This window comes from Centrocercus urophasianus, unplaced genomic scaffold, assembly GCF_019232065.1.
Source record: "Centrocercus urophasianus isolate 14NV4802_14NV808 unplaced genomic scaffold, USGS_Curo_1.0 seq_10, whole genome shotgun sequence".
In the NCBI taxonomy this organism is placed as follows: domain Eukaryota; kingdom Metazoa; phylum Chordata; class Aves; order Galliformes; family Phasianidae; genus Centrocercus; species Centrocercus urophasianus.
In genome coordinates this window covers 93,523,359-93,549,240 of record NW_024884142.1, presented here as the reverse complement: position 1 = coordinate 93,549,240, position 25,882 = coordinate 93,523,359, and the positions used below count along the sequence as shown (strand labels likewise).

At 43.6% G+C, this 25,882-nt stretch overlaps 1 protein-coding gene across 1 annotated transcript; it reads right to left on the bottom strand.

Annotated features, from left to right (window-relative positions):
* Nucleotides 1–1,730: 1,730 nt before the first annotated feature.
* On the bottom strand, nucleotides 1,731–23,027 carry LOC122162003 (lutropin-choriogonadotropic hormone receptor). Its single transcript, XM_042821825.1, has 11 exons — nucleotides 22,882–23,027; nucleotides 16,501–16,572; nucleotides 12,722–12,796; nucleotides 10,939–11,013; nucleotides 10,334–10,408; nucleotides 10,167–10,244; nucleotides 8,525–8,593; nucleotides 7,944–8,018; nucleotides 6,762–6,947; nucleotides 4,966–5,046; nucleotides 1,731–2,985 (listed from the first exon to the last, which is right to left on the bottom strand). The coding sequence occupies exons 1-11, from the start codon at nucleotides 23,025–23,027 to the stop codon at nucleotides 1,731–1,733; spliced, it is 2,187 nt and encodes a 728-aa protein (XP_042677759.1).
* Nucleotides 23,028–25,882: the final 2,855 nt, after the last annotated feature.

Here is a 25,882-nt window from a genome sequence, read left to right as displayed (position 1 = left end):
TAAATCACTTGGTGTCTACTGGACACACAGCTTTGTCATGCCTTGTTTTTCCCCAGTTCCTTTTACTGGTAGTCCTGTTTCCTTGTCTGCTCAGCTCAGGATCTGATACCGATAAAGAGGTGTCTCATTTGGAATTCTTACTGCTTGCTAAACCACAGATCTAATAGTCTCCTCTGCTTCTCAGTCCTGCTTTGCTCCCCATGTGTGTGTCACCTGTTCCTGAGCTGTTGTACTGATTGAAAGCACGACATTAAGCGGAAGGTTAGGGAGGGTTGGAGATGTTATTTCTAACTAACACAATTATAAGTTAATGCTAAACCAGTCAGTAGCACAAAGAATCACTGTCATTAGTGTGAAGCAAATCTAATCTGCAGTGCTGTGTTTTGGCAACTACAGTCTGCCCTTTCAAGGACCTGTTAGGCTATGTTTGTCAAGGAGGAAGTACTGCTCCACTGAGGATCTGTCCTTAGGTATTTTAAGTTTTATCTACAGAATGTTATCTAATACTCTAGAACTTCAATCATGAGCCTGGATAAAATATGTTTGCTTTTCGTTCTGCGAAACAAACTGCAACCATGTAGGAGTCTTAAGCTACAACGTTGGTTTGGTGACTGAACACTCTGCTCTTCACATGAGAGATGGTGAATCCAACCAACCTGTCAAAAGTAACTGGTGAAAAGGCTTGATCTGCAGGCCCTGGCTATTGTATACCTTTCTGTCCACAAGACTATGAGCTTTTCTGGAGGCCAATAACTAAGTCCCTTTGTTATGCTGCAGTAACAAAGGAACGCTCAATTGTTACTTAAATTGTGAATGCAGCCACAAATCTGGATCTCATTAGCCTCAGAAAATGTGTGGTGAAAAAAATGATAATTTCCAGTGGGAGAACATGGTTGCTGCAAAGTAACTACTCTGCTCTGTCTGCTGGGAGTGAGGTTGGAATGTGAGGGCTGAGGAGTCACCAGGGCATCCTTAGTGCCATTGGAGACAAGGCAGATGTGAATAGGACACTATATTGTCCTTGGTGAGGAAATAAGGCAGCGCTCGTCCTGCCGCTGAGCTTAAAGGGGCTCTAAACAGATTAGGTGGCCAGTGTGGGTGTATTTGATACATAAAATACACTCCTGTGTAGAGCAGATGGCATTCTGCTGCTATTACATTTCTTTCCATTTCTGGATCATATGTGGCTGCATGTGGGTGAACTTTCTAGGCTCCAAGTGAGCTCTAATGTAAACTGTGACTTTGCTAGCAACAAAGATTCAACAGGTCCAGTTGTCTTGGTGCACACTATTCTTAACTAGGTGGCTGTGTAATTGGATGCTTTTGTTGATGAAATACAGGAGGCATCTACTCTAGTGCTTCCTTCTTTAACCTCCCTCCCTCTCCCCCCCCAACATGACAGCAAAGCTGGCGGGAGTGGAGAAGAAAGTGGGTGGCAGACAGGCACTGCTTCAGGGAAGCAGATTTGCAGTCACTACAGTACCCATTAACCTGAAGAGCACCTTGACTACTCCTGGATTCCCTTGATTCTCCCTGAAAAAGTATTTCACCTAATTCACCTACTAATCTCATCCTGTGCCTATTGTTGCTAGAGAAGAAAAGGGAAAACATCGCTTTGAACTTCAGTAATGCTGCGTGAGAAGTATTGACTCATAACTTTATTTACTATGATATGTTCAAGATATGAAACAATCCCTGCTTGGTGCAGCTGGCACCATAGAGCACAGCACCTACTGGCAGTCTGGCTGGCTTTTCTTTGTAGAGCATCTTGTTTTGCACAGCTTCTCTGATGCTGACAAAAGCAGCAATGCCTGTGAGGCTTTACTGGGGCCTGGGGCTGAGCTGCCATTTTTGCAGTTGGAGGTGTAAGCGGAGAAGTAGTTCATTCGACAGAGCTCTGCTCGGCTCTTACAGCAACCTAGCTTGCTCATCAGCAGGAAGAAATCTCTTTGGAATGCTTTAGTGAAAATTGCATACAGAAATGGGTTTGCGCAGGAATTGACTGGGTAAAATAAAACCAGCAGAATCTTGGAATTTGTCACTGTGATGAGAGGCACCTTAAAGGCAGCAGATATGGCAAAGAAGGAGATGGGGGCCATGCAGGTAAAATCCGTGAAGATCAGTACGGCCATTCTCTTGGCAATCTTGGTGTCCTTATTGGCAGCTATCAGCTCAGGGTTCTGCACAGCGATGTATATCTTGATGTAACAAGCACAAATGACAATGAAGGCTACAACGTTGAGCACTAAGATCAGCAATATGTAGGCTTGGGAAAGCCCTGTTTCAATATCCATGGGCAAACAGATGCTGACCTTCATGTAGCTGCTGACCCCCAGCAGCGGCAGCACCGCTATCAGGATGGAGAACACCCAGCCACCAAGCATGATGGGCACGGCGTGCCGCAGCCGTAGCTTTCGGTCCAGCTGCATGGCGTAGGTGATGGTATGCCACCTTTCTATGGTGATCACTGTTAGCGTGTACACAGAGAGCTCACTTGCAAACACAGTGAAAAAGCCAGCAGTGCTGCAGCCGCTGCCTGTTTGCCAGTCTATGGCGTGGTTGTAGTACTGCCCGCTTGTCTGAGCGTCCACCGAAGCTATGAGCAGCAAGTAAAGCCCCATGCAAAAATCAGCAAAGGAGAGGTTGCACATGAGGAAGCGAGGAACCGTGAGCTTGTAGTGGCTGGTTATGAGGACGAGGAGCACAGTGAAGTTGCCAGCGATGGCGAGGATGTTTATGAACCAGATCAGGACCCTGAGAAAGCTGTATCCTAGGATGTCTTCACAGGGGTTAAAAGCATCTGGTTCTGGAGTACACGTCAGTATCTTGGGCTGACAGAAGTCATACTCAAAGTCAAAGCCAGTCATTTCATCCTCATAAAAAACAGTTGAGTAGCTGTAAGGAAAGGCTTCTTCACCTGTTTCAAGTGGGTACGTGTGCTTTTCTGCTGGCCACAGCGATGTGTTGAAAGAAGCATCTCTGTAACTATTAAAATAACAACCCACCCAAATAGAAGTGAGCTATTTGTTCCATGTTGCTTTGCACTCTTTATAAGATACAACAGATGACAGTTGTTTTAAAACACTTTCTATATTTGTTTCTACTGAGTGTTTCAAAGCCCTTGTAAGGATGCTTTTTTGCTGGGATAGCAAACTTGGGTTGAGGTTACATACACAGAAATGCTTTCTTACCCAGCTTACCTATTTGTAAGCACTTTATCTTGACTGCTTTGTAATTGAGCCATCTTTCTCAGTATGCCAGTAGACTGCAGTTCAAATCATAGTAGCACTTGAATGGATGGATCGTAGATTTTATGCGTATGGGTTTATCAGATTGTTATAGAAGCTAAAATAACTGAAGGATTTTGGTTCTGCTCCCTTGCTTCCCCTACGAAACACTCAACAAAGTCCTGAGACTACAAGTGGCTTGAAAAGCACTGAGAAATTTGATTGCAGTGTTATAAAGTGAGGAGGGCATTGTTAACTAGATAGAGTATGGCAACAGCTAGGAATACATGAAATTTAGACTGGAAAAATGCCTAACTATAAATGTTTCAGGCATTCTAAAGTGATCTCTAATCTCCAGGTGATCTGTAAACCTATCAAAGTGTCAATAAGCCTATCACAGAAGAAACATTTTAAAAGCAAGTGCTGTTCCCTCTGATTCCCTGCCAGAATAGCTACCAATATCACAGTTATCCCAGCTGTGAGTGTTTGGTGGGCAAACACTCAAGTCTTCCATGGGATGTTTTCCAGGTCTCACTATTGAGGACAATGGTGTAGAAAACTCATAGGTTTATGACAACTGAAATACATTCTTAACCTTCTGCATTTCTTGAAGTCCATACATTAATCTCTTTCTTTCTGGAGTAGGTTTGTAACTGGCAGAAAAAGCTGGGCTGCTTTTCAGCTATTCTTATTAGGTAAATACCTTGCCAATCTTATTACCTTAAACTGTTCTTTCAGTGGAAAAACTGCCTCATGTCTTGCTTTTACTTGTCTGGCTTAAACTGGAAGAGCAGAGAATATGTTTTAATTATTAATTAAAAACAGTTGTGATTTTTCTGAGAGGCCATGTAAACATGCTACCATGTGCAAGCTTTCCTTGTAATAAGAACTCTGGGTTTTCAACCAGTTTCTGTTGTGGTTCCTAAGCTTTAGAATTTACAGCCTTTTAGCCTAAGAATCGTAACCCTGTGTTCATCTAGATCCCAATGAATCAATCACATTCCAGCTGTGTTGCTTGTGTTGGTATTTTGTTTTGCAAGACTTCGTGATGATCTGACTTAATGTCATGGTTAAAGAGAAGCCCCCAGGTCTCCCATTTAGCAGGGGATGTGTGAATATTTGCGAATCCTTCAACTCATCCGTGAAATAATGTTTGCAGGGCTTGTGATATCCAACACTGCTCACCCACCAGTTTTGATATCAGACTTTTTCACTGTCCCACTGGATGCAGGTCATACAGAACTGCAGGATGATATGAAAAGATCCCTCAGAAGAGGTATGCAAACTGCGTGGGCTGACCAAACTTCTAACTCGGGGATTCTCTTTGTGCCATTTTCTGTCAGCACAAATGATGATATTGCAGCCTTCTAATTATTTGATCTGTAGGCAAAACATATTAACAATGGCAGCTCTTTCATTCAGTCAGACTCCTGCAGTTGTCTTTGAAAACTCTCCAGGTAGCCCTTAAGTTTGTTAAATATGTAATCACTGTTTTGAAAGCACTTCCAGAATTTAGAAGAGAAGCTGTAGTGAGGGAAGCCCATGGAAGGGTGTTTTTTTTTCCTTTTTGAACATAAAAATCACAAATCTTGGTTTAGTGATAGTAAAATTACCACTGTGCAACTTGTAAGGGTGACTGAATTAACAAAAAAAAAGGCATGGTATTTTGGAAATAGCATACAAGTAGGAAGAGTGGAGTCCATATTTGTTATTTCCAGCTTCTGTATGTGGTACTTACTATATTTCACTAGTTGTTTTCCTCACTGTGCTTTCACACTGTTTGGAGAAGTTGTCAAAAATGGAAAGCAAGGAATTTTGCCTGAAATAAGAAGGAAGAGAAAGTTGAGTTTCAGTCTTGATTTTGGCCAAATTCTCATCTCTGCAAGTGATCTTCACAGGCATATAAGGTGAGCTGGAATTGGCAGTGCAGATATTGATGCAGGACTTTGAAAGCAGGGGTAGGAAAGCTTAAAATGTTCTGACAGTGAACGATACCACATGAGGTGGTCCTTCATCTCAGTTGTTTATGATGTATTCATTATAGTGAAATAACTTGAGCTGTTTGGGATCTGCAGGTAGATATTTTGTGCTGAAAGAAAAGCTGTTTGAAAAGTACACCTTGCAAGGCCATGTATTTGGGAAAGTCATTGGCTTTGAGGCTTTAAAGGTATGGGCTAAATACTATGTACTCTTAAGAGAATGAGACACCTGGAAACTGACAGGAAGTTTTATGTATAACAAGAGAAATTAAGTTTCAGGATGCCAATCTAAGCACCATCGTAATGCTTATCAATAATGGAATGGCAACAGAAGTTGCTATAGCATGCTTTTTTTCCACCCATGTTTGTCCAGTGCTACCTTCTATCTCTCTTACATGGCTCATGACACTCAAATCTCAAGAATATTTGGTTTGAAGACTTTATTTGCTTTAAGTCTGATACTTACCTGGTCAGATAGACGTAAGACCTTGCCACCATGTTTCACTGATCATCTGGTGGAGTTTATAGGTGGTAAGGAAGGGGATGTAAGGAGGGAGGGGAAGTAAAAAAACAGAAAATATATGGGGGAGGGTGACGGAGTTCAAGGGGGTACAAGGAGACAGCAATAGAAATACTTGACTATAGGGTCTTTCCTTAACTCCTGCAGAAGTAGGAACCACTTATTAAGATGAAGAGAAAGCATATAAATCATCACCGCCTATTCTATCCTGAAGGATGGGATTATATTCCTGCCTTGCAGCGCAGTCCTGATGTGGTGGTATGCAAGTCATGTTGATCAGGCATCCCACAAACTGCTGCTTAGTACATCTTTTCTGTAGGCTTCATCCGGGGTAGGTGAGAAGTGTGGAATCTTCGTAACTTCAATTAAACTCTTTAGGATTTGCTTTGGATGACTACAGCCAACTGAGAGTCAAAGAAAAGATGCTGAGAAATTAGCTCCAGCTATCCCATATTGACTTATACAAATCAGTGGATGGGAAGTGCTCTGTGTGTCAGTTCCAATTGTGAATTGTGGAGAATAACCCTGTCTACTATCATCTGAAAGGTACTAAGCTGAGTAACCCAGCTACAAGGTCATCATAGCACTTGCATTAAATATGCTGCATAACTAAACTTGCAAGTTTTTTTTTGGTTTTTTTGTTGTTGTTTTTTTTTTTTTTTTTTTTTTTTTTTTTTAGGACAAAGTGCTATTGATGTAAATATACCTTCCATGTTCTGGAAAGATATTTTATCCAGACTGCTATTTTACTGAGATATCAAGAAAAATATAAGCTTTCAGCAAACTTAGAATAACATCTCAGCTGGCTGATTCTAGACCCAGGGTGTGAGAAATTTCTCTTCCCATATGAGTGGAAATACCTGTCCTGGATTCGGTAGAAATCTGTTATTTGGAGTGAGGTTTTGCTGCATTCCACAGTTTCCCCTGAAAGAAAGGTAGGTCAACTCAACCAGGACAGGCTAGCTGAACAGAGTAGAACTGCTGCTTTAGAGTTTCTGAAGTCCTGCAATACAACAGCATGCCGTTTGGACTTACTTTTCTGTCCTCAGGTTTTGAAAAGCACAGCAGTGGCTGGGGTAGGTCAGAACGGCTTCCAGCAGACTGCTGAATTTATCCAGAGGTGGCAGTCTCTTCAATGAGTACGATGACACTGCGTTGAGGACCTGGATGGCTTCCAGCCCATAGCTAGGCAGGGACTCCAGTGCCGTTGAAGAAATGTCCCTGAAAAACCAAGAGTGCTTTCATTTCTTTTCATGCAGATATAAGCCTCACCAAAGCATGAAGATAGATTGCAGTGACTTTTTTTTTTTTTTTTTTTTTAATGAAGGTCTACATCTACAAATCCACTCAGTATCCAGCTCAGAGATGTACTCTACGATGCTGCAGAGTCCTTCCCTGCAACCCAGGAGCCCCAGGCAGGCTAGGAGCCAGTTTTAGCATGGTGGAAATCAAAACCCACTGTGTTGGGATTCATTCTAGGTGTTTCAACTAATGCATTAATTGAATATTTTTATCAAAACCTGCACTAGAATCCACTGTTCTTGCCAGGACCAACTTCAGTACTTTGGCTTAGAGTAACTTTAGGAAAGGCCATGTATAGGACCAAACATTTCAGGCCATTAAACACAGAAAAAAGAAAAGGCTACAATTATGTGAGTGGTGGTAGTAAGGCTGTGCAATGCAAAGCACCAGGGAAAGAAATACAGTGGCACGTGTGGCAAGGAATGTTATTTACAGAGCCACTCATTGGCTTTATTGCATGCAGCTACAGCCAGTGCAGCCCTTAGTATGTTCTTGATGAATGAAGTATAAGGATGCTAATAATGTCTTATTCAGAACTGGCTTATAGCATGTTGTCAACCAGTTCACTTTCATAACCAAATTCTAAAATAGCACATTGTAAGAACATGCTCATCCTACCAAATGCAACTAACTTATTCTGCAATGCCAGGATATACAGTGCAGAGATGGGATCAGTAGGCTCTGACACAAATACAACTAAAGCCACCTACATACCTAAGGGGCAGAGGTCAATATCAAGTAAGTGTTTGTCATGATGCAGGCTGAGCTTTGTGCTCTGCCATTTCATTTAATTTCAACATTGATATGTTTCCATTTTACGCGAAGGTGGTAGCAGATGAAGCATGCTGCCCACTAGCATTACACAGTTCATACAGGACGTCTCTAAAACCAGGTAAAGAGTAGTTTGATGCTTACAGGACATCTGGCCCGATGGCCCCTCTCAGGGCATCATTGTGTATCCGCCTCAGGTTTTTGTTGTCCTTCAGAATCCTGTGGGGTCAAACATCAAGTCTTTACCTCTGCCTCTTGAAATACCTCCTTCCAATCTATCTCTACTCAAGCTTCCTCCCATTGCAGTGAGATTGTTCCAGCACCTGGTCTGAGATAGCTAGTATTTCTTATGCCACTCCTTCCTCCATTGATGTCATCAGGCTGCTAGCATCTACTTTTAATTCTGGTTGTTTCCAATTTCTTCTGATTTAAACAAGGAACAGCAACTCTGGTTCCTTTGCAGCAGGACCCGTGTACACAAATGCAGCAAAGGTTTTGCCAAACTACAGGGCCCAGAGCATGCACGATTGATTTAGAAACTGCTGACACATCCCAATGTAAAATGCGGTTTCCTGAATTTGCTCTACATGTTTATGCTTTCCACCCTGCTGCTGACTTTAGGAGTGTATTGTCTGGGCCCTGCTTTTACCATGAAAGGTTGGACCAGGTGATCCTGAGGTCTCTTCCAACCTGATCTTGTCTATGGTTCTATACAACGTACTCACAATTGATTTAGCTTGGTCCCATTGAAGGCATGGCTGTGGATATCTTCAAATCCATTTTTATAGAGTTTGCTGCAGATTAACAAAAATGCATAAGGAAAAAAAAAATCAAGAAAAGGTGAGATTGTCATTTTACTACAAGTTTTAAATCTTAATGCTGTACTCAATTATTATATTGTCTGGTTTATAAAGAATATTGATACCCATAGATAGTATAGCAGACATTAGCTCATAAATTATAAAATTGAAGCTTAAATTCCCTAAGCACCTTCATGTTTAGTTTTACCTTCCTTCATTAAGCTATCTAACTTAGGGGTGTGATGTCACGGAGAAAGAAAGTGTTGTGATATAGGTTAATGTTTCCAGTATCACTCGTATATAATCATTTACATATTATGTTCTTTAATATTAAGCCCTAACATAAAATTTGGTGCCTTTTGTGGAGGACTCTTTATCTCTCCACGTTTTACTATTCATTTTCCATTTGTTTTTGGGACATCAGAAACGGGCTGTGAACCTGCTCCTGAGAAAAGCTGGGTGATGTCTGGCTACATTTGATCTGAGCCCATGTTGGCACAATGCTGAAATTAGTGATTTCCTTAAAAAAAAAACACAGCCACATTTAGTATTGATCCCCATCCTCACAAAGCCCAACAGCCTGAATTAGCTGTTTGAAATGCAAAGTATCAACACAGGCTGAATTTACGCCCTCACAAATTACTTGTGTTTCACCAAACCATGCTGTAACAATTCCAATTATTTCAGCTAATTGCAGTTAATTCCATGGGGTGGAGTTACAGTGTTGCTCTGCAATTAGGAAGCTGCTGATAAGGTAATTCTTTTCTCTCCCATCACAAAAGGATAGGAGAAAAGCTGTTGTTGGTTGTTTCCTGACTGTGAGTTAGACTCTGTTCCATTTCATAGTTTAGGAATGCAGTAAAAAATTTCTGGCATGTTCATTTTTTTTGCACCGTTCACAGGATCATAATTTTGCTGAAGTTATTTTGTGAATTGGTTGGTAGGAAGAAGGCTCATAAGATGAAATGATGCTGTAAGCTAAGCCATTGCTTCCCTTTAACACTGCATGGTGGTTGGTTTTGGTCATGTTTATGTATAGCTCCCCTATCAGTTTCTGAATACACCAAATCTGTGTTGAAGATTTGAAGGCTGTAACCCAGCCAGCTGCAGTACCTGCTCATGCAAAGCCAAGTCCATTTGCATACATGAATATTCATGGAGTGTTGCACAGAAGTTTGGCTTTATGTGCTTGTAGAGCTGTGTTTGTGCTGCATAGCCAGGGATGGGGCTGCTGCTGCCATCTATGGAGGTGTTCAAGAAATGTGGTACCAAGAGAAATGGTTTAGTGGGGAAATATTGGTGGTAGGTAGGCAGTTGGACTGGATGATCTTGGAAGTCTTTTCTAGCCTTAGTGATTCTATGATTCTGGCCCTCCTTGGGTGGAGCATCTCACCTGGCACTTAACCCACTCATCTCACAGGCAGCTGTAGCGTGCTAGGAGGAAAGTCTTGGTATGAAGACAGTACAGACATATGGGGCTTAATTTCAAGATTCTTTTCCAAGTGAGGCTGCTCTGCTGGAACAACAGTATTGCCCTCACAGAAGGAGCTGGGACTGCTTTACTCACAGCGTCAGCGATTCATTGCTCATCCCCTGGAAGGCGTTCTGTGGTATGGTTGTCATGCGCAGGTTGTCACACAGCTCCCTTTGGGCGGGGAAAAAGAAGTTACCTGCCAGAGGTACAGGAGCAAGATGGGATGATTCACAGCTGGGCGGGGGTGGGCCTTCACTTACAAAATAAAATGAGCTTCTGAGGAGAAGATCTGAGTCAAGTCTGGGAATTCTATTATTCCGGTGTTACAGATGCTCCTAGAGGAAAGCACAATTTACAGGAAGGAAGGTTTACCAGGCTGGTTGCAAGGAGAGGCCAACCCCAAAGGTACGAATGTAACAGTATGTTAAAATGAATGGTAAACATCATTTTTAATTAGTTCTAACAGTGCTTTTAAGATCTGTGAAAACCACATACAGCATTCTCAAGCAGCATCCTGGAGAAGCAACATATTTCCACATTAAGAGTACAGAAGATGTCTTGGTTACCCCTTTTGTATCTCATCAAAATGAAAGTTTTACTCTAATAAGCACTTAACAGAGCTCATTAGCAGACTTTGCTATTGTTTTATCCATTGCTGATCTGCCTTACTTTGGTTTATTTTCTTGCCTTTTAAAAGACTTTACTGGTGGTAAACTGCATATTAAGGCTATTTTAGATGATGTATGAGCTTCTGGTGTGCTGCAGTGTGTGAAGAACTTCTTTTCCTTATAATTTTTTTCTGTGATTTGTCCACTTCTTCATAGAAACAGAAAAAGATAAAAAAAGAAATGAAATACTTTCTTACAGATATCTTAGCCTTGGAAGGTTTCTGAATGCTCCGTCCTCAATGTGCAAAAGATTTTTTGTGTTCAGGATTAATCTGTAATGAGGGAAAGATATGCAAGTGTTATAACTGTTACATACTTGGAAGGACCTGATGGTTGACCTTGCTGGAGAACTGCCATGTGTGGAATGTGACGGAAGGCTCTCAGGATGTGAGCACACATTCTAGAAATGCACTACAAATGCACTAATAATAATAATGAAAGGTTATAATGGCTAGGTGGCCAGGAAAAAAAAAAAAAGCCAACAAAACCCAACGGTGTCCTGAGTTTGCATGGCTCACTGCATGAGTTTTCTTGGTTTGAATATCCTGGTCTTGGTGTGGGTTGGTGTTCTGTTGCTTCTTTGGGATCCATGCTGGACTCGCAGCAAGCTACCAAGAAAGGTTCTGCTTTACCACTGGCATTCTACGCACAGTCAAATGACCTACCAAATTCAGGCCAACCCAGTATTAAGACCTATTGGACTGGATTGTTATGAGGTACAATTTAGGGCAGGTGTTTTAGGAGGAGCCTCACTAGATATGAATACAGCTTGGGACTAGGTAGGAATGCAGGACTTCATTACTTACCTGATGGCCAAATGCACTGACTGCTGGTTTTTTAACTTACTCTTCTATAGCTACATACACAATGAGATATCATTAGCATTAATAACCTGAGTCTCCAGGCTGCCAAAGATAAGCAAACACTAACTGAGCAGCTGTGAGGTCGTTTAGCATATGAATTTGCAAGGAGAGTTCAAAGCCAAGAGCTTCACTGAGCACACTGCTCCTGCTCTTCCAATGAAAGTGGCCTTGACTGCAGCTTGGAACAACAAGCCCTCGCAGTGTGAGACCTGTAGAGTGTTCAAGATTCACACAGGTTTTCCTGCTACTCTCCTGCAGCTCTGTAGTAGTCTTTCTTAGCTTTTTTGTTTTGGCAGACAGGCACTTGATGAGCTATGCATAATTTGTAGGTGAATGCATCAGCTCAATCTTTATTTCTTACTTAAACCCACCACTGATTCTAGTGGAAATCTGACCCAGAAGGGGGTGGACAAATCTGTCTCCTCCTTCTTTGAGCAAGTATCTTGCTCTGATGGAATTCACGTAAGTGAGGGAAAAAAAATCCCATGAATTTGTCCTTGCTCAGTTGCACTGTAGTTAAAATACTCACTGATCATGCTGTGGGGAAGAACGTGGTGATGAGGTATTGAATCAAATTTATAGTTCCCAATTTCACTAAATATTTCAGAGCATTCTCCTAGCAATTGCTTTAAATCACATGCTCTCTCAGACACCTGTGCTAGGCAGGTCAAGTTTAAAATTAGTACATGTTCTATTCGAGTAATATTTCAGTGCTCAAAAGAAGAGCTGCATACTAAGCATATTCAAATACTTGGTTTTGAAAACTGCATCTACAAAGAGGAAGATTTTTTTTTCTTGTTGACTGATTTCTCTGCTTAGAAAGCTCAGCACTGTGGTAGAAGTAAACGCAGAGCTCCAGTCGTGTCATTGAGGTACTGAAAGGAACTGGGCTTGATATACCTAGATGTCTTTGCATGATTCAGATCTCCAAGGCTAGAGCCTGCATAGAGCTTGTTACTTTATACAGCAGTTTGGACAGAAATGTTAGTCAGAATAGATCTCATCCAAAGCCAATCAAAGTAACATAGGAAGATTTGGCCTAGGGATACTCTTCTGTTGACTACTCCTTGATGATCCTATATCACAAGGTGGATGCCTTTTTTCCACCACGGCTTACATTTCAGACAAAGCAGGAAGGCTGTCGAATGCACTTGCTTCTATTCTCTCTAGGGAGTCACTCTGAGAGATTTCACTGTAATGAAAAAGACAGACACAAAGCAATACGTTAACAGAGGAGATATCAGAAACCAAGTTTCTACTTACATTTGTTTCTTTTATATGTGGCTATTTAAGCCTCCAATCAATTTTTGTTGTGCAGCATTGTCCTTGCCTTGCCTCCAAACTCTAAGCTAGTAAGATTTGAGAAAGTGCAGTGTTTTGCTACCTTGCAAAAGCTTATGGCAACCATCTGGAGTAATGATCTCCAGAGCAGCCAATCTCCACTTTCTCAGTAGATTGTAGATAAGGTAGTGACTGAGGGCTGAATGCAAAAGAAGTCAGCTCAAGTCTATGAGCCTTTTGATCCCACTAAATGTATTTGTTTGCATGGACAAGGAATGGGTTATGAATCCGTGCATAACATATGAAACCCATATGAAGTTGTGATGGTCATTTAATGCACACGTGTACAGACACACAAATATACAGACACACTTCATGAATAATTGTTGGATTTAAATGCTGTTTTCATTACATTGTGAAAAGTTATGGAAGTAGCTCTTTTCCATCATTACATGGATCAACATTTTGATTGTTTTCATAGGCATTCCATGATTTTCACATACTAATGCTCCTATTCTACACACACAGTTAAGAATGTTGCATACAGAGAAAAAAAGTCACTTTGGTGCCTGCCAAGCGCCTGCTAGATTAAGTTTCAAAGAGTGGCACAAAATTGACTCCTGAAAGTAAATAGTATATATTAATGCATAGAGAGGGGAAAGGTCTTCAGAACAGCATTTTCTCTTGACAGAATTGACTGGAACAGCACAGAAACTGTACTGAAGATTATACCCTGTCAGTAAAGCATAAATACTTTTTCTAAACAACTGGAACATGCTCATAGAACTGGAGTCACTGTTGTCACAGCTCTGAAAGTTATCTTATTTGAAGTGTGATTACAATAAAACAATTCCTACAGCTGTTAATATAAAAAAATCTTAGACCACAGTGACCTTTTTTTATTTAAAGTGGCAGAGGGGAACGCATGCCAAAAACTATACATTCAGTGCATTTCCTACAGAAATGCTCATGATTTTCTCCATCATCAGAATTCGGTGAGATAGCTATTTTTTTGATAGTGCAATGGTTATTCATGAATAAAAGATGGATGCAGGTCAAGTGGTCTCTTGATGGCCTGATCCAAAGAGGCGCAGGGCTTAGCTGCGTGCGCTGGGTTGGATCAGGGACTACTTGTAGGACTTGAAATAAAAGACTCTTTCAGGACCAGGGTCTGAATTATGAGACCCCAGATCTCATGGTTCTTCCCTGAGATCCTTCCTATTCTCCACTGGCTTCCCATTTACGAAATCACAGAGTCGTAGAGGTTGGAAGGGACCTCCAGAGATCATCGAGTCCAACTCCCCTGCCAAAGCAGGTTCCCCACACCAGGTCACACAAGTAGGTGTCCAGGTGGGTCTCGAACATCTCCAGAGCCACCACCTCCCTGGGCAGCCTGTTCCAGTGCTCCGTCACCTCACCGTAAAGAAGTTCTTGCGCACATTTGTGCAGAACTTCCTATGCTGCAATTTCTGGCCGTTTCCCCTTGTCCTGTCTCCACACACTGCTGAAAACAGTCTGGCCTCGCCACTCTGCCCCCCACACCTTAGATATTTATAGACCTGGATCAGGTCCCCTCTCAGTCTCCTTTTCTCAAGGCTGAACAGACCCAGTTCACTCAGCCTTTCCTCATAGGAGAGATGCTCCAGGCCCTTCACCATCTTTGTGGCCCTCCGCTGGACTCTTTCCAAGAGATCCCTGTCTGTTTTGTACTGGGGAGCCCAGAACTGGACGCAGTACTCCAGATGAGGCCTTACCAGGGCAGAGTAGAGGGGGAGGATCACCTCCCTCGACCTGCTGGCCACGCTCTTTTTAATGCACCCCAGGATGCCATTGGCCCTCTTGGCCACAAGGGCACACTGCTGGGTCATGGCCAGCCTGTCGTCCACCAGGACACCCAGGTCCCTCTCTGCAGAGCTCCTCTCCAGCAGCTCATCCCCCAACCTGTACCGGTGCATGCAATTATTCCTCCCCAGATGCAAGACTCTACACTGGCTTTTGTTAAACCTCATCTGGTTTCTTACTGCCCAGCCCTCCAGCCTGTCCAGGTCATTTACATATGTCTAAAAGAGTTACGACTGTGACAATAATTTATCATTTGATTTGCAGTTGGTCATGAGTTGCCAAATTGATGATTTAGAGATTTTCAATTTAAAAATATGCATTTTTCAAAGTAACACTGAATCTCAATAAAACCGTGTAGTACTCTATAGATTTACGTCAGACAAACACATTGATTTCTATGCTGTTAATTTGGAGAGATGTATTAAAAGGACACAAAGAAGTCAATTCTCTTATGGAAGAGAAAAATGTCAATGAACAAAACAGCCTCTGTGAGGAATGGGTTATGCATGCAATTTGGGAAGAATTAGCAGCAAATCATATAGGTAGGAGTCAGTCATTAGATTTAAGTTGATCTCCCATCTAAAAATGCTAAGTGCTTATTACTCATTAAGATGCAAGTGAATGCAAGATGCAGTGCCATTAGCTCAAACTGTAACACTCTGTTCTAGTTGAACAGACATGGACATAGTTTAGGTTTAGTTTTTCTTCTCATTAGAGCTGCAGAAACACAAAAGTTTATAATTTGGCTGAAATTGTTTGACCAGTGAGCACTAAAAGTGAAACGAGTCCAACTGAGAATTTAGGCATTTGCGTCACCCTTATCCTTCAATTCTTTGTCTTTGTGAATGCATTGTGAAAGGGTTTCCTAGATTCTCTTTTTGTCTTCTGGAAAATAGATGTTATAACATCTAATGTGTGTTTTAATATCTGATATACCATAGTTTTTACAGATGAAGAAGACAACTCTAAAACGTGCACCTAGAATAGTAAGTGGCATTATCTGTACTGCTGCTTTTAGTTACTGGGGGAATTGCTTCTGAATTGCACAGGTGTGTCATGAGCTTTGCCTTTCACTGAAGACTTCATACAGATAAAACAAAAAGTAATGGACAATCAAACTTGCCATCTTTTAGTTGGAATAATGATGGAAATAAGGGTGGGACTGATCAGCCCAAACTTCTGGTAGAGCCCTTGCTATAAAACTGATGCAAAGTTAAGCAAGGAGCAGCAATGCCAAACTAATGTACAAAGTTACCATGCTTGTAAATGGTAATAGCCAAGAAAGGGTTCAGTCCTACAGATCCTCTTCCATGCTTACCTCTCAGTGCAAAACAGCAAAAAAAAAAGTCTTATTTGAGTACTACAGAACTGTATAATCACAGAATACCACAGCTGTCACTGCAGAGATAACATTTTATGATAGCTTTCTACCTCCTTTGCCAGTCAAAAATGCCTTTCATCAGTTATCGAGCTGTATCCAGTTCTCTGCAATGTGATTAATGTTTCATTACATGATCTGTTAAACCCCTGTCAAAAAGCGATATCTTCTCAAATCATGTTTTAAAGATTGTTGATGAGAGATGACTGGTATATAGGAACAGCTTATCCTTTCCTAAAGTGTGTGGGTAGCTTTTTTCTTTTCTATGAATGCATTTTTTAGCAGCACTTTTTTTTTTTTTATAACAATAATGCAAATAGAGACTTTTGTTTTTGTTTTGCTAAAACTTCTAGCAAGACATTATAAAGAGCCTATGGAAAATGTTGCCAACTTACATGATGAAGGCATCTCGAAGTCCTTCGAATGCGTGTGATGGGATCACTTTCACTGGAAGGTGAGTGAACGACCTGAGAAAGGAGCAGAAGGAGGTTTTAAGGCAGGGGATTTCCTTGTTTACAGCCTGTGCACAATAAAGCGTAGGGCCCCTTTATTTTGCCTGCAGATCTTTGTACATCTGGGGCCTGATCCATCTACCATTGATCCTAGTGAAACAAATTTGAGGGCTACTGGCTCAGTTCTTTAATAGCACAAATTTGAGATGAATATGGTCAAATCAATAATAATCATAAACTATTAAACAAATGTATAACCTGATGGAAATGGGCTGCTATATTCACAGTCAAGTGAAGCTACAGGCTATTTAAGGTTATTTCCTTTGGAATAAGTGGCTTTCACATAAGGCTGTACAACATTTGTTTCAGGTCTCAGGCTGTGTGCAAGTGCTAAAGGAGATCTGAGTTTGGCCTGATGTTTTAATTATTTATATTAAATTGCAGCAGACTGATTTGCCAGTTAAAAGCAAGTGTGTGTTTCCCTTTTTAATTCTTTAATTACACTCACTGAGATGTTAATGGTCCTGTGGGAGACAGATCTGCATTTTACCATCCTGCTCTGCATCTGAACTATGGTGCCAATTCATACAGCCATGGCCGTGCCCTCCCTGATAATAGTCACAGGAAAATATTTAACATACTTCAGGACATTATCTCTGTGCAAACAGATAATTGCTCTCTTTTGTTTTTTAAATTACAGATAGCTAGACATAGACATCTGCTTGCCATACTCAAAAACATGCTGTCAGGGTTTTTTGAAATGTTCCCTTGCTATTCATAAAACCTATTTTTTGTTTTTGTTGTTGTTTCATAATTCTTTGCATAAAGACAATTTAAAATGTTTAACAACTTCACTGGACAATTTGGTGGATAAGGAATTGGTTGAATGGTCACAGCCAGAAGGTTGTGGTCAATGGTTTTATGTTCAGGTGGAGATTGGTGACAAGCAGGGCTCTCCAGGGGTCCATCTTGGGACTGTACTCTTTAACATCTTTATCAGTGACATAAAAGATGGGATTGTATGCACCCTCAGCAAGTTTGCTGATGACACCAAGCTGCCTGGTGCAGATGGTACAGCAGAAGGAAGGGATGTCATCCAGAGGGACCTTGAGGTTCAACATAGCAAAGTGCAAGGCTTTGCAGTGGGATCAGAGTAACCCCAGATATGAATACAGACTGGGAGAACTCCTTGGGAGCAGCCCTGTGGAGGACTTAGGGGTCTGGTAGATGAAAAGCAATATGGGCCAGCAGTGCGTGCGTGCAGCCCAGAAGGCCAATGGTATCCTGGGCTCCATCAGAAGAAGAGTTGCAAAAGGGGCAGAGAGGTGATCATCCATCTCTACTCTGCCCTTGTGAGGTCCCATCTGAAATACTGCATCCAAGTCTGGGATGCCCACATAGGAAAGATGTGGAGCTGCTTCCCAAGGAGGGCCACAAAGATGCTTAGTGGGCTGGCCTACATCTTCTTTGGAGACATGCTGAGAAAACTGGGTTTGCTCAGCCTGGAGAAGAGAAGGCTATGTGAAGACTATTATTGCCTTCCAATATTTTAAGGGAGATTAAAAATAGGAGAGAAATCAACTTTTTTTTACATGGGTAGATTCCATCCCAAAGGGAGAGAGGTTTAGATTAGATGTCAGTGGGACATTTTTCACTGAGAGGAAGTGAGGTGCTGGAACAGGCTGCCCAGAGAGGTTGAGGATGCCCAGACCCTGGAGGTGTGTAAGGGTGGGTTGGATTGTGCCCTGGGCAATCTGATCTAATACTTGATCTAGTGGCTGGCAACCCTGCCTGTGGCAGGGGGTTGGAGCTTGATGATCCTTGAGGTCCCTTCCTACCCAATCCATCCTATGATTTACACACTATCGTGGCAGGCTGTCACACACATGTTATGTTTGGGGTTAAATCAGTCTGGATGTATTATGGTGAATGGTATAATACAACTGCAATACAACATGATCTTTAGCAAGTCACTTATTTTCTTTGCACCCTAATTTCCTGCAAGTAAAACAGGTAGGGGAACAGTGCTTCCCTGCTTTATAGGGGTGCTATAAGAATATGGATGTTTCTGACACCATGGGATTGGGCTCCACCTGTCCCTGCACAGATGCTGCCATACTGTGATGTGTGAGCACACATTATTTGCCCTGAGGGAACAGAGATTTGCAGAGAATCCTGGAGTAGGAATCGACAGGCTGAGCCAACAGGAAAGTACCTTTGGGAAGGAGCAAAACGTAGGAGCTGAGAAATTGCAGCTGTGGCAGCCAGAACCTCTTCAGAGCTGTACCATCAGCTAGGGATGCTTGGAAAACAGAACATACCTATTTGTGACAATGTCTGCAAGCACACAAAAAAAGGCAAAAAAACTCCACAGTGCCTGTCCCCCTGCATGCAGAAAGCCTCTGGGACAGTGCTGCTGGCTTTGCCACCATGATGATGGGTTGAATTCAAGGTGGGATGAACCAGCATTTTGATAGGTACTGTAGTTAAACTGCATGGAAGCACTGAATCCATTCTGTATTTATACTTTAGTTTTGAATTCTTGCAAGTTCACCTTGAAAGCTGAAACTGTGAACTCATCTGCGTTGGTATTACCTTGACTCATTAAGCATCTCACAGAGCAGCAGGCTCAAAGGGAAAAGGCAATTTGAACTTTCCTCTTAATCCTTGTAAGAGCGATGTAGCACACAGAAAGTGTTCCGTATTGACAAAGATCTTCCATTCACAAAAAGGTGAAAAATGCTTTCAGCCTTTTCTTTTCTGCTTTAGTTTTGCTGCTTGCATCTCAAACCCTGCCTGTGCTCAGGGAAACAAATTCATTTAGATAGCTCTTTCCATATCCCAGACATTCTGGAGAAGATCCTTTAGCTGCTGAGCAAAATCCAGCTGTGTGTGTGTATAAACATTTAAGTTAGCAGAGCGTGGCTGTTTGGTGCAGGCTTAACTCTGCTCAAAGCCCAGAGTAAAGCAAGGCCTCTGCTGGGCCTCTGCTGTTGAGCGTGACTGATGTTGGTAGCACAGAATGAAAGTCAAGCAGATGCTGGCAGGAATTATATATCGATTTATTTTGGATAGCACTCAGTGTGATGCTCAGATGTGACCAGTGATTCATCTCAGAGCTGGAGAAGCTGCCGACAGAAAGAACAAACTGGGTTTTATAAAGCATTCGTACTTGCAGCTTTCTCAACTGACTTGTATGGCCTTTGAAAGAAGGACTGCATCCCTTTTAATACATGTTACAGCACCAGTTTGAAAGAGTCCTGTTAGTTAAAGGATGAGAACTTTTGTACTTTTAAGAAAAGCCAGTCAGTTTCTTTCATGTTTAATACACAATAATTCATGGGTGCTTGCTCATTGCATTCAATGGCTGGCAGTACTGTGACTTCAGATAACCATGAGGAGTTTTATCCTTGGCATCCAGATGAGGTGCACAGAAGGGAGCAGGGAGCCAGCCAGTCTGCTGGGCACTGAGCAGTGCCTCACACTGGGTTTTCTAGGCAGCTAGGCATGAAATTGCCAGGCTAAATACATGCGTCCAAACACCACGAGGCATGCAACCACATAGAGTTAGCCATATTTCTAATGCCACAGAAGTGAACTGATAAGGTGGATTTTTGCTGATTGACAGACATTTTATTCCATGGTGTCCTCCATCTCAGCTCAGAAGAATTGAGAGTATTTATTGAAAATCAGACTGAAAACTCACCATTTTCCCAGGATTTTTATCTTATTTTAGCTTCTGGGTGCAATGTTAATTATGGGCGCTGATTATTAAAGCCCTGTAGACCAGGCGTTGTCTACCTGCAATGGGAGTTAAGATGCTACATGTACCTCACAAACAGCCACAGAGTACATTCAGGTGATGATGGGTGACACGTTATATCCGACCAAAGACATTATGGCCTTGAAACTAAATTCCAGTGTCAGTCCCTACAAAGCCAAATATGCCTCAGTGAAGACATGACAGAGACGTCTGCTTGCTCAGCTCTTGGCCCAGAGCTTTCGGTTGGGTGCCTGGCACTCACTGTGTGCTGCTCACTGTAACTCAGAAGCCCTGCACACAGGGTACACAGCCAGGTGAACCTCACTACAAAAGGAGGCTTTGAAAGGAGCAGAAAGGAATTAGGGATCCAACACCTATTATGGCACAAGAAGAGTTGGGTGCTTCTCCATTTAGACTTTAATCAAAGGCTGTGTATGAAGCACGACTTCTCTGAGGTCTACACAGTGGGACCAATATAAGGAGGTGGGGCACCCCAGGCACCATATTGGAGCGATCTGGATCAGTGTGGGTTTTTTTCCCCCAAAATTATAGCAAGTATTTGCAAGTGCTACACTTGGAACAGGATGATCTTTAAGTCTCCTCCCAACCCCTACCAATCTATGAGTCTACGATACACCACGACTCCTCTGGTGCGCCCAGGTACAAATGTGACACAAGTAAACTTGTAAAGCTTCTTCTCATACACTGAGCTGTGCAGGGGCAGAAGAGAGCTGAAGAGATTGGTGTAGTGTGAAAAGACATAGGCAATGCAATGAGAAAGCTGGGAAAGACTTCCAATTTAAACAACTGCACGATTCTGTGATGAGTTATATCACAAAAGGGTGGGAGAGAGGGAAAAACAACACCCAAATGCGCAGAAATGGAAGATATTTAGCTCTCAGCAGAGAGCTCTGCACCAAAACCAGGCCCTTCTGGGTGTAAGAGGGCATTTCCAGGAGATGGACATATCTGTGCACCTGCAGATTGAAAGAGTGAGGGATTTTTGTTTGATATCTGGGTATGATATTGACTTTTAGAGGATACTGCAGGGATCAAAATCTCAGTTGAACTCTTATCTGGCTGTGTGGCAGGTTTCTGCAGCCAGCCTCACAGCTGGACTCTGCAAGCAGCTGCAAAGCTGTTATAGCAAAGGTTAAAGAGAAAAACCCTTCTCTTTTCCTTGCCTATCACCCACCCTGCTGATCTGAATAAAATATAACTGATAAGAGGCCCTAAGACTGTTATCTGTCTGAACCTGGTCACGGAGGTGGGGATGTGGATTCTTCTTGGAGCAGCAGCCAGAAAAAAAAAAAAAGAAGAAGAAGAAGAGTACACCAAAAAAGAAAGTGGAAAAACCACACCAGTTTGGAGCTGCTGATAACCTCTCTGGGCTGACATGATTGCAGAGAGATGTACAGCATCCTAATGAAATGCTAGAGCTCTGCAATGCCTCTCCTCCCCATATGATGCTGTGTGGGACCCATCCCCTGCCAGCACCGTAAGTGTTACCAGTACTAGGGCAGAAATGGACTTTCTTGCAGTCACTATGGAGGATACCTCCAGCTCCCATGGGCTGAGCTTCCTCTGCCACCACGGTTACACAGGGACATCGGGAGGGACAAACTGAGGACAGAGCTGTATCCAACACCTGAATTCAGGGGAACTGATCAAGTGGCTCTGAACTAACACAACTTGGTGTTTCTTGAGCGTATCAATTCTCAAGCTGGGGAGAAAGGAATGAGCATAGCAGGGATGGTATCATCCCTGGGGAATTTCAAGTGCAAGTCAAATTTACAAACAAATAGCATGAAAATGGAAAACATCATCTTTGTTTCTGAACTGGGCATAATAAGAAAAATCTCGTTCAGTTCCTGCTTAGATAGCACAGCTGCTTTCTGGGATCCCTTGGTTATCTGCTGCTCCTCTACTGCCATGTTTTGACGCTGGGGTCGTTTAGATAAGTCGTATAACCCAACTCGTATACTGCACCACAATGCTCTGATACATATCATGTACTGGCTGTGCTCTGCCAGCTGGGGAGCTGGGATAGGGTGAGGGAATCCCCGTGACTCTTTGGAGAGTCAACCCTGATTCCTAGAGAAGCATCAGTCAGGGTGGGACCGCCTTGCAGGGACTAATCAGCCCCCAACCTGTCACTGGTTTGGGCATCCCAAAGGTGTAAGGAGCGCTTCTGGGAGGACCAGTGAGCTGCAGGTGGGACAGGAGCACAGTCAGGGGATGCTGTGCTTCAGCTCAGAGGGCTCTGGATTGCACAAGATCTGGGAGAAGGCGCGTGTGAGAAGTCAGGCGGGTTGGCGAGAGGCGCAAAAGACAGCAGATATCGACCGTTCGATGCCGTTCATACAAAGTTACTCGGGCCACCGCAGGGCGCTGTTAAGGGACGCGCGAAGTGACTTTGCCTTCCGCCCCAGCAGGAGAACACGAAAAGTTCGGCCAACCGCATCCGCACCGTTTCTTGCCATCCCCGACCCCGTGCCGTTCCGGGCACCCAGCTGCCCACGTTCCCCACAGGACACCCCCCGGGACCCCGCGGTACTTACGCACGGGCGGGCGCGGGGCGCGCCCCCGGCGGCGGCGTCGGGCAGCGCAGGGCGGACTGGGTGCAAGCACAGCGCTGCGGGCAGCGGCCGCCCCCCGCGCCGGGCAGCAGAACGGGCAGCAGCAGCGGCAGCAGCGCAGGCAGCATGCCGGCAGCACCGCTCCTCGCTCTGCTGCTCTCGCTCGCGGCACGCGCCCTGTTCCTCCCGCCCCGCCCCGGGGCGTGCTCGCCCCCCACCGCCCGGCCCGCCCGCAGTCGGATCTTCGCTGGGGGATTCCGCGCTCCTCTATTTGAGGAGGTGCGGAAGTGATGCCGTCCCCTCTGGAGGTGCTAAATGGCCAGCGAGAGGCGTTTGCTCGGTGAGGGATCAGAGGGAGGTACCTCGTGGTGCGGGACTCGTTAAGTTTGCGGTGAGCACCAAGTTGGGAGGGAGCGTCGATCTGCCCGGGGGTAGGGAGGCCCTACATGTGGGTAGGCTGGATCGCTGGGCTGAGGGTAGCTGTATGAGCTTCAACAAGGCCATGGGCTGAGTCCTGCAATTTTATCACAGCCCCACGCATCACTACTACAAAGTGGCTGGAAAGCTGCACAGAGGAAAAGGATCTGGAGGTGTTAGCTGACAGCTGGCTGAGCGTGAGCCAGCAGTGCGCCCAGGGTGGCCGAGAAGGCCAATGGCATCCTGGGTTGTATCAGAAATGGTGCAGCCAGCAGGAGCAGGGTGGTGATTGTACCTCTGTACTTGGCACTGGTGAGGCTGCATCTCGGTACTGTGTTCAGTGTTGGGCCCTGCACTATAGGGAAGGCATCGAGACCCTGTCTGTCCAGAAAAGGATCTGGAGCACAAATGTGATGGAGAGCAGCTGAACTGGGATTGTTCAGTTTGGAGAAGAGGAGGTTCAGAGGAGAGCTTATTGCCTTCTACAGCTGCCTGAAAGGAGGTTGTGGCGAGGTGGGGTTGGCTTCTCTCAGGTGACAGCGATAGGACAAGAGGGAATGGCCTCAAGCTGCACCAATGGAGGTTCAGATTGATATTAGGAGAAATGTCTCCTCAGAAAGACTGATGGAGTCCCTGTCCCTGCATTGTTCAAGAACAATGGAGAAGAAGTACTTAGGGACATGGTTTGTGGGCATAACAGTGCTGGGTTGACAGTTGGACATCATGATCTCAAAGGTCTTTTGCAGCCTTATTGTTTCCATGATTCACAAATGTCTGTTTTGTAAAGAACCATTTTTCACAGAACAGTCATTATTGATGTTGTTATTGTTATTTACTGCTGCTACTTTTAGAAGTTATAGGAAGAATTCAGGACTTTCTTTGTAACAAATGATGGAGCGACCCACAAAGCAAGCTAATTGCTCTCCAGAGGACTTGCAAACCAAATGAAAGGGTATGGGATCACCTTTAGCTACCTTCACCTTTATGTGTCTTCAAGAAAAGGTCTCTGAGACTCCCTCCCCAAAACTATCACTGGGAGATGTTAGCCACATGCCAAGGTTTTGAAACCCTCTTACTTTTAACAAACCAAATTAGTATGACAAGCAAAGAACTTGATTTCTGTTTGAAAGATGCAGTCTCTTGGGAGTCTTGCACACCTGGTCTTGAATTGGTATCTATCCAAAATGGAGCTGTTTTTATGAATAAATTCAGGCATGTGTGCACACTGTGCTAATATAAATTCACGTGCACAGGCACAACAGCATAGGACCAAAGAATCATTAAGGTTGGAAAAGGCCTCTAAGATCATCGTGCCCAGCCACCATCCATTCTCTCTGTGCCTGCTGACACATGGCCCTCAGTGCCACATCTACATGGCTCTTGAAGTTCATACAGGGATGAACCTTGTATGGCTCTGCAACAGTGTATGCAGTTATACACCTATGTTCCTATGTGGCTGCATGGCCGTAACAAACAGCAGCACAAATATACTACAGTTCAGGGAACCATCTGTATTGTGGCACTACTGGAGAAGGAGCTCAGCTTTGACGATGTGCTGAAGTTTCAGTGAAGTCCCAGGGACTAAAGGACGTGCTTGATGTTACTGCTGCAGTCAGGGACAGCGCTGCACTTGTTGGAGAGCTTTTCAGAATCCTTGTCTCAAGGCTGCTGTAGAGAAGTGTGTGTGAGCCCTTTGCCCACAAGAATCGTACCAGTGATAACAGCCACGGGGGCAGCAGCTGCAGGTTGTGGGCAGGAAAAAAATGCAAACAGGAAAATCCCGCAGCCTTTATATCCCATCTGATGCCCCCAAGCTGAGGGGTGGAATTGGTGGAGCAAGGACTTGACACAGCAGAGCTATTGCAGGTTTGACATCCCATAGCAGGTCTCAAACCTGCCAACTCACAGCTTGCAGGAGTCGTAGATCCAATTTAGGGCTGTTAGGCTAATTTGCTCCTTTTTCTCTCTTTCTCCATTTGCTAACCTTAACAACCCTTTATATAGTTCCTCAGAGAAGCAGTGCCAGCGGAATACTCATGTGTGGAAGAAATTGCTTTTGAGATACAGAACACAGCTAATTACGACCCTACAATTAGCTGAATGCCCTTAACAGGGTCCGAGGGGGGAATGATAGCTCAGCATCTGCTGCACCATATGCTTTTCTGGTTTCCAGAAGACAGCGGTGGGCACGTGGGCTGCCATGAGTTGTGCTGTCTGCCTGGTGAGCAAAGCAAGTCACAGATGCTTCACTATTTCCCCAACCCAACTGTTGCAGGCTGAAGAGGCTTGTGGTTCATTATATTGATCCCAATTCCTCCAAATAAAGACTGGGAATGGAATCAAGATGTTGATCGAGCAAGGGTGTGCTTTCACTTATTAAAAGATGGATGAGAAAGAGAGGAAAAAGGAGAAGAAAAGGAAGGAGAGAAAAAAAGTTCTGGGGGGACCAGAATCATCTTTAGCAAGATGACCAACTCCTGGCTTCTCCACTGTGTGAGCACATGTATTTGTTCTGCACCTTCCACAGGAGTGTGACAGTATGGGTTTTGTTCTGAGGCCCTCTCAA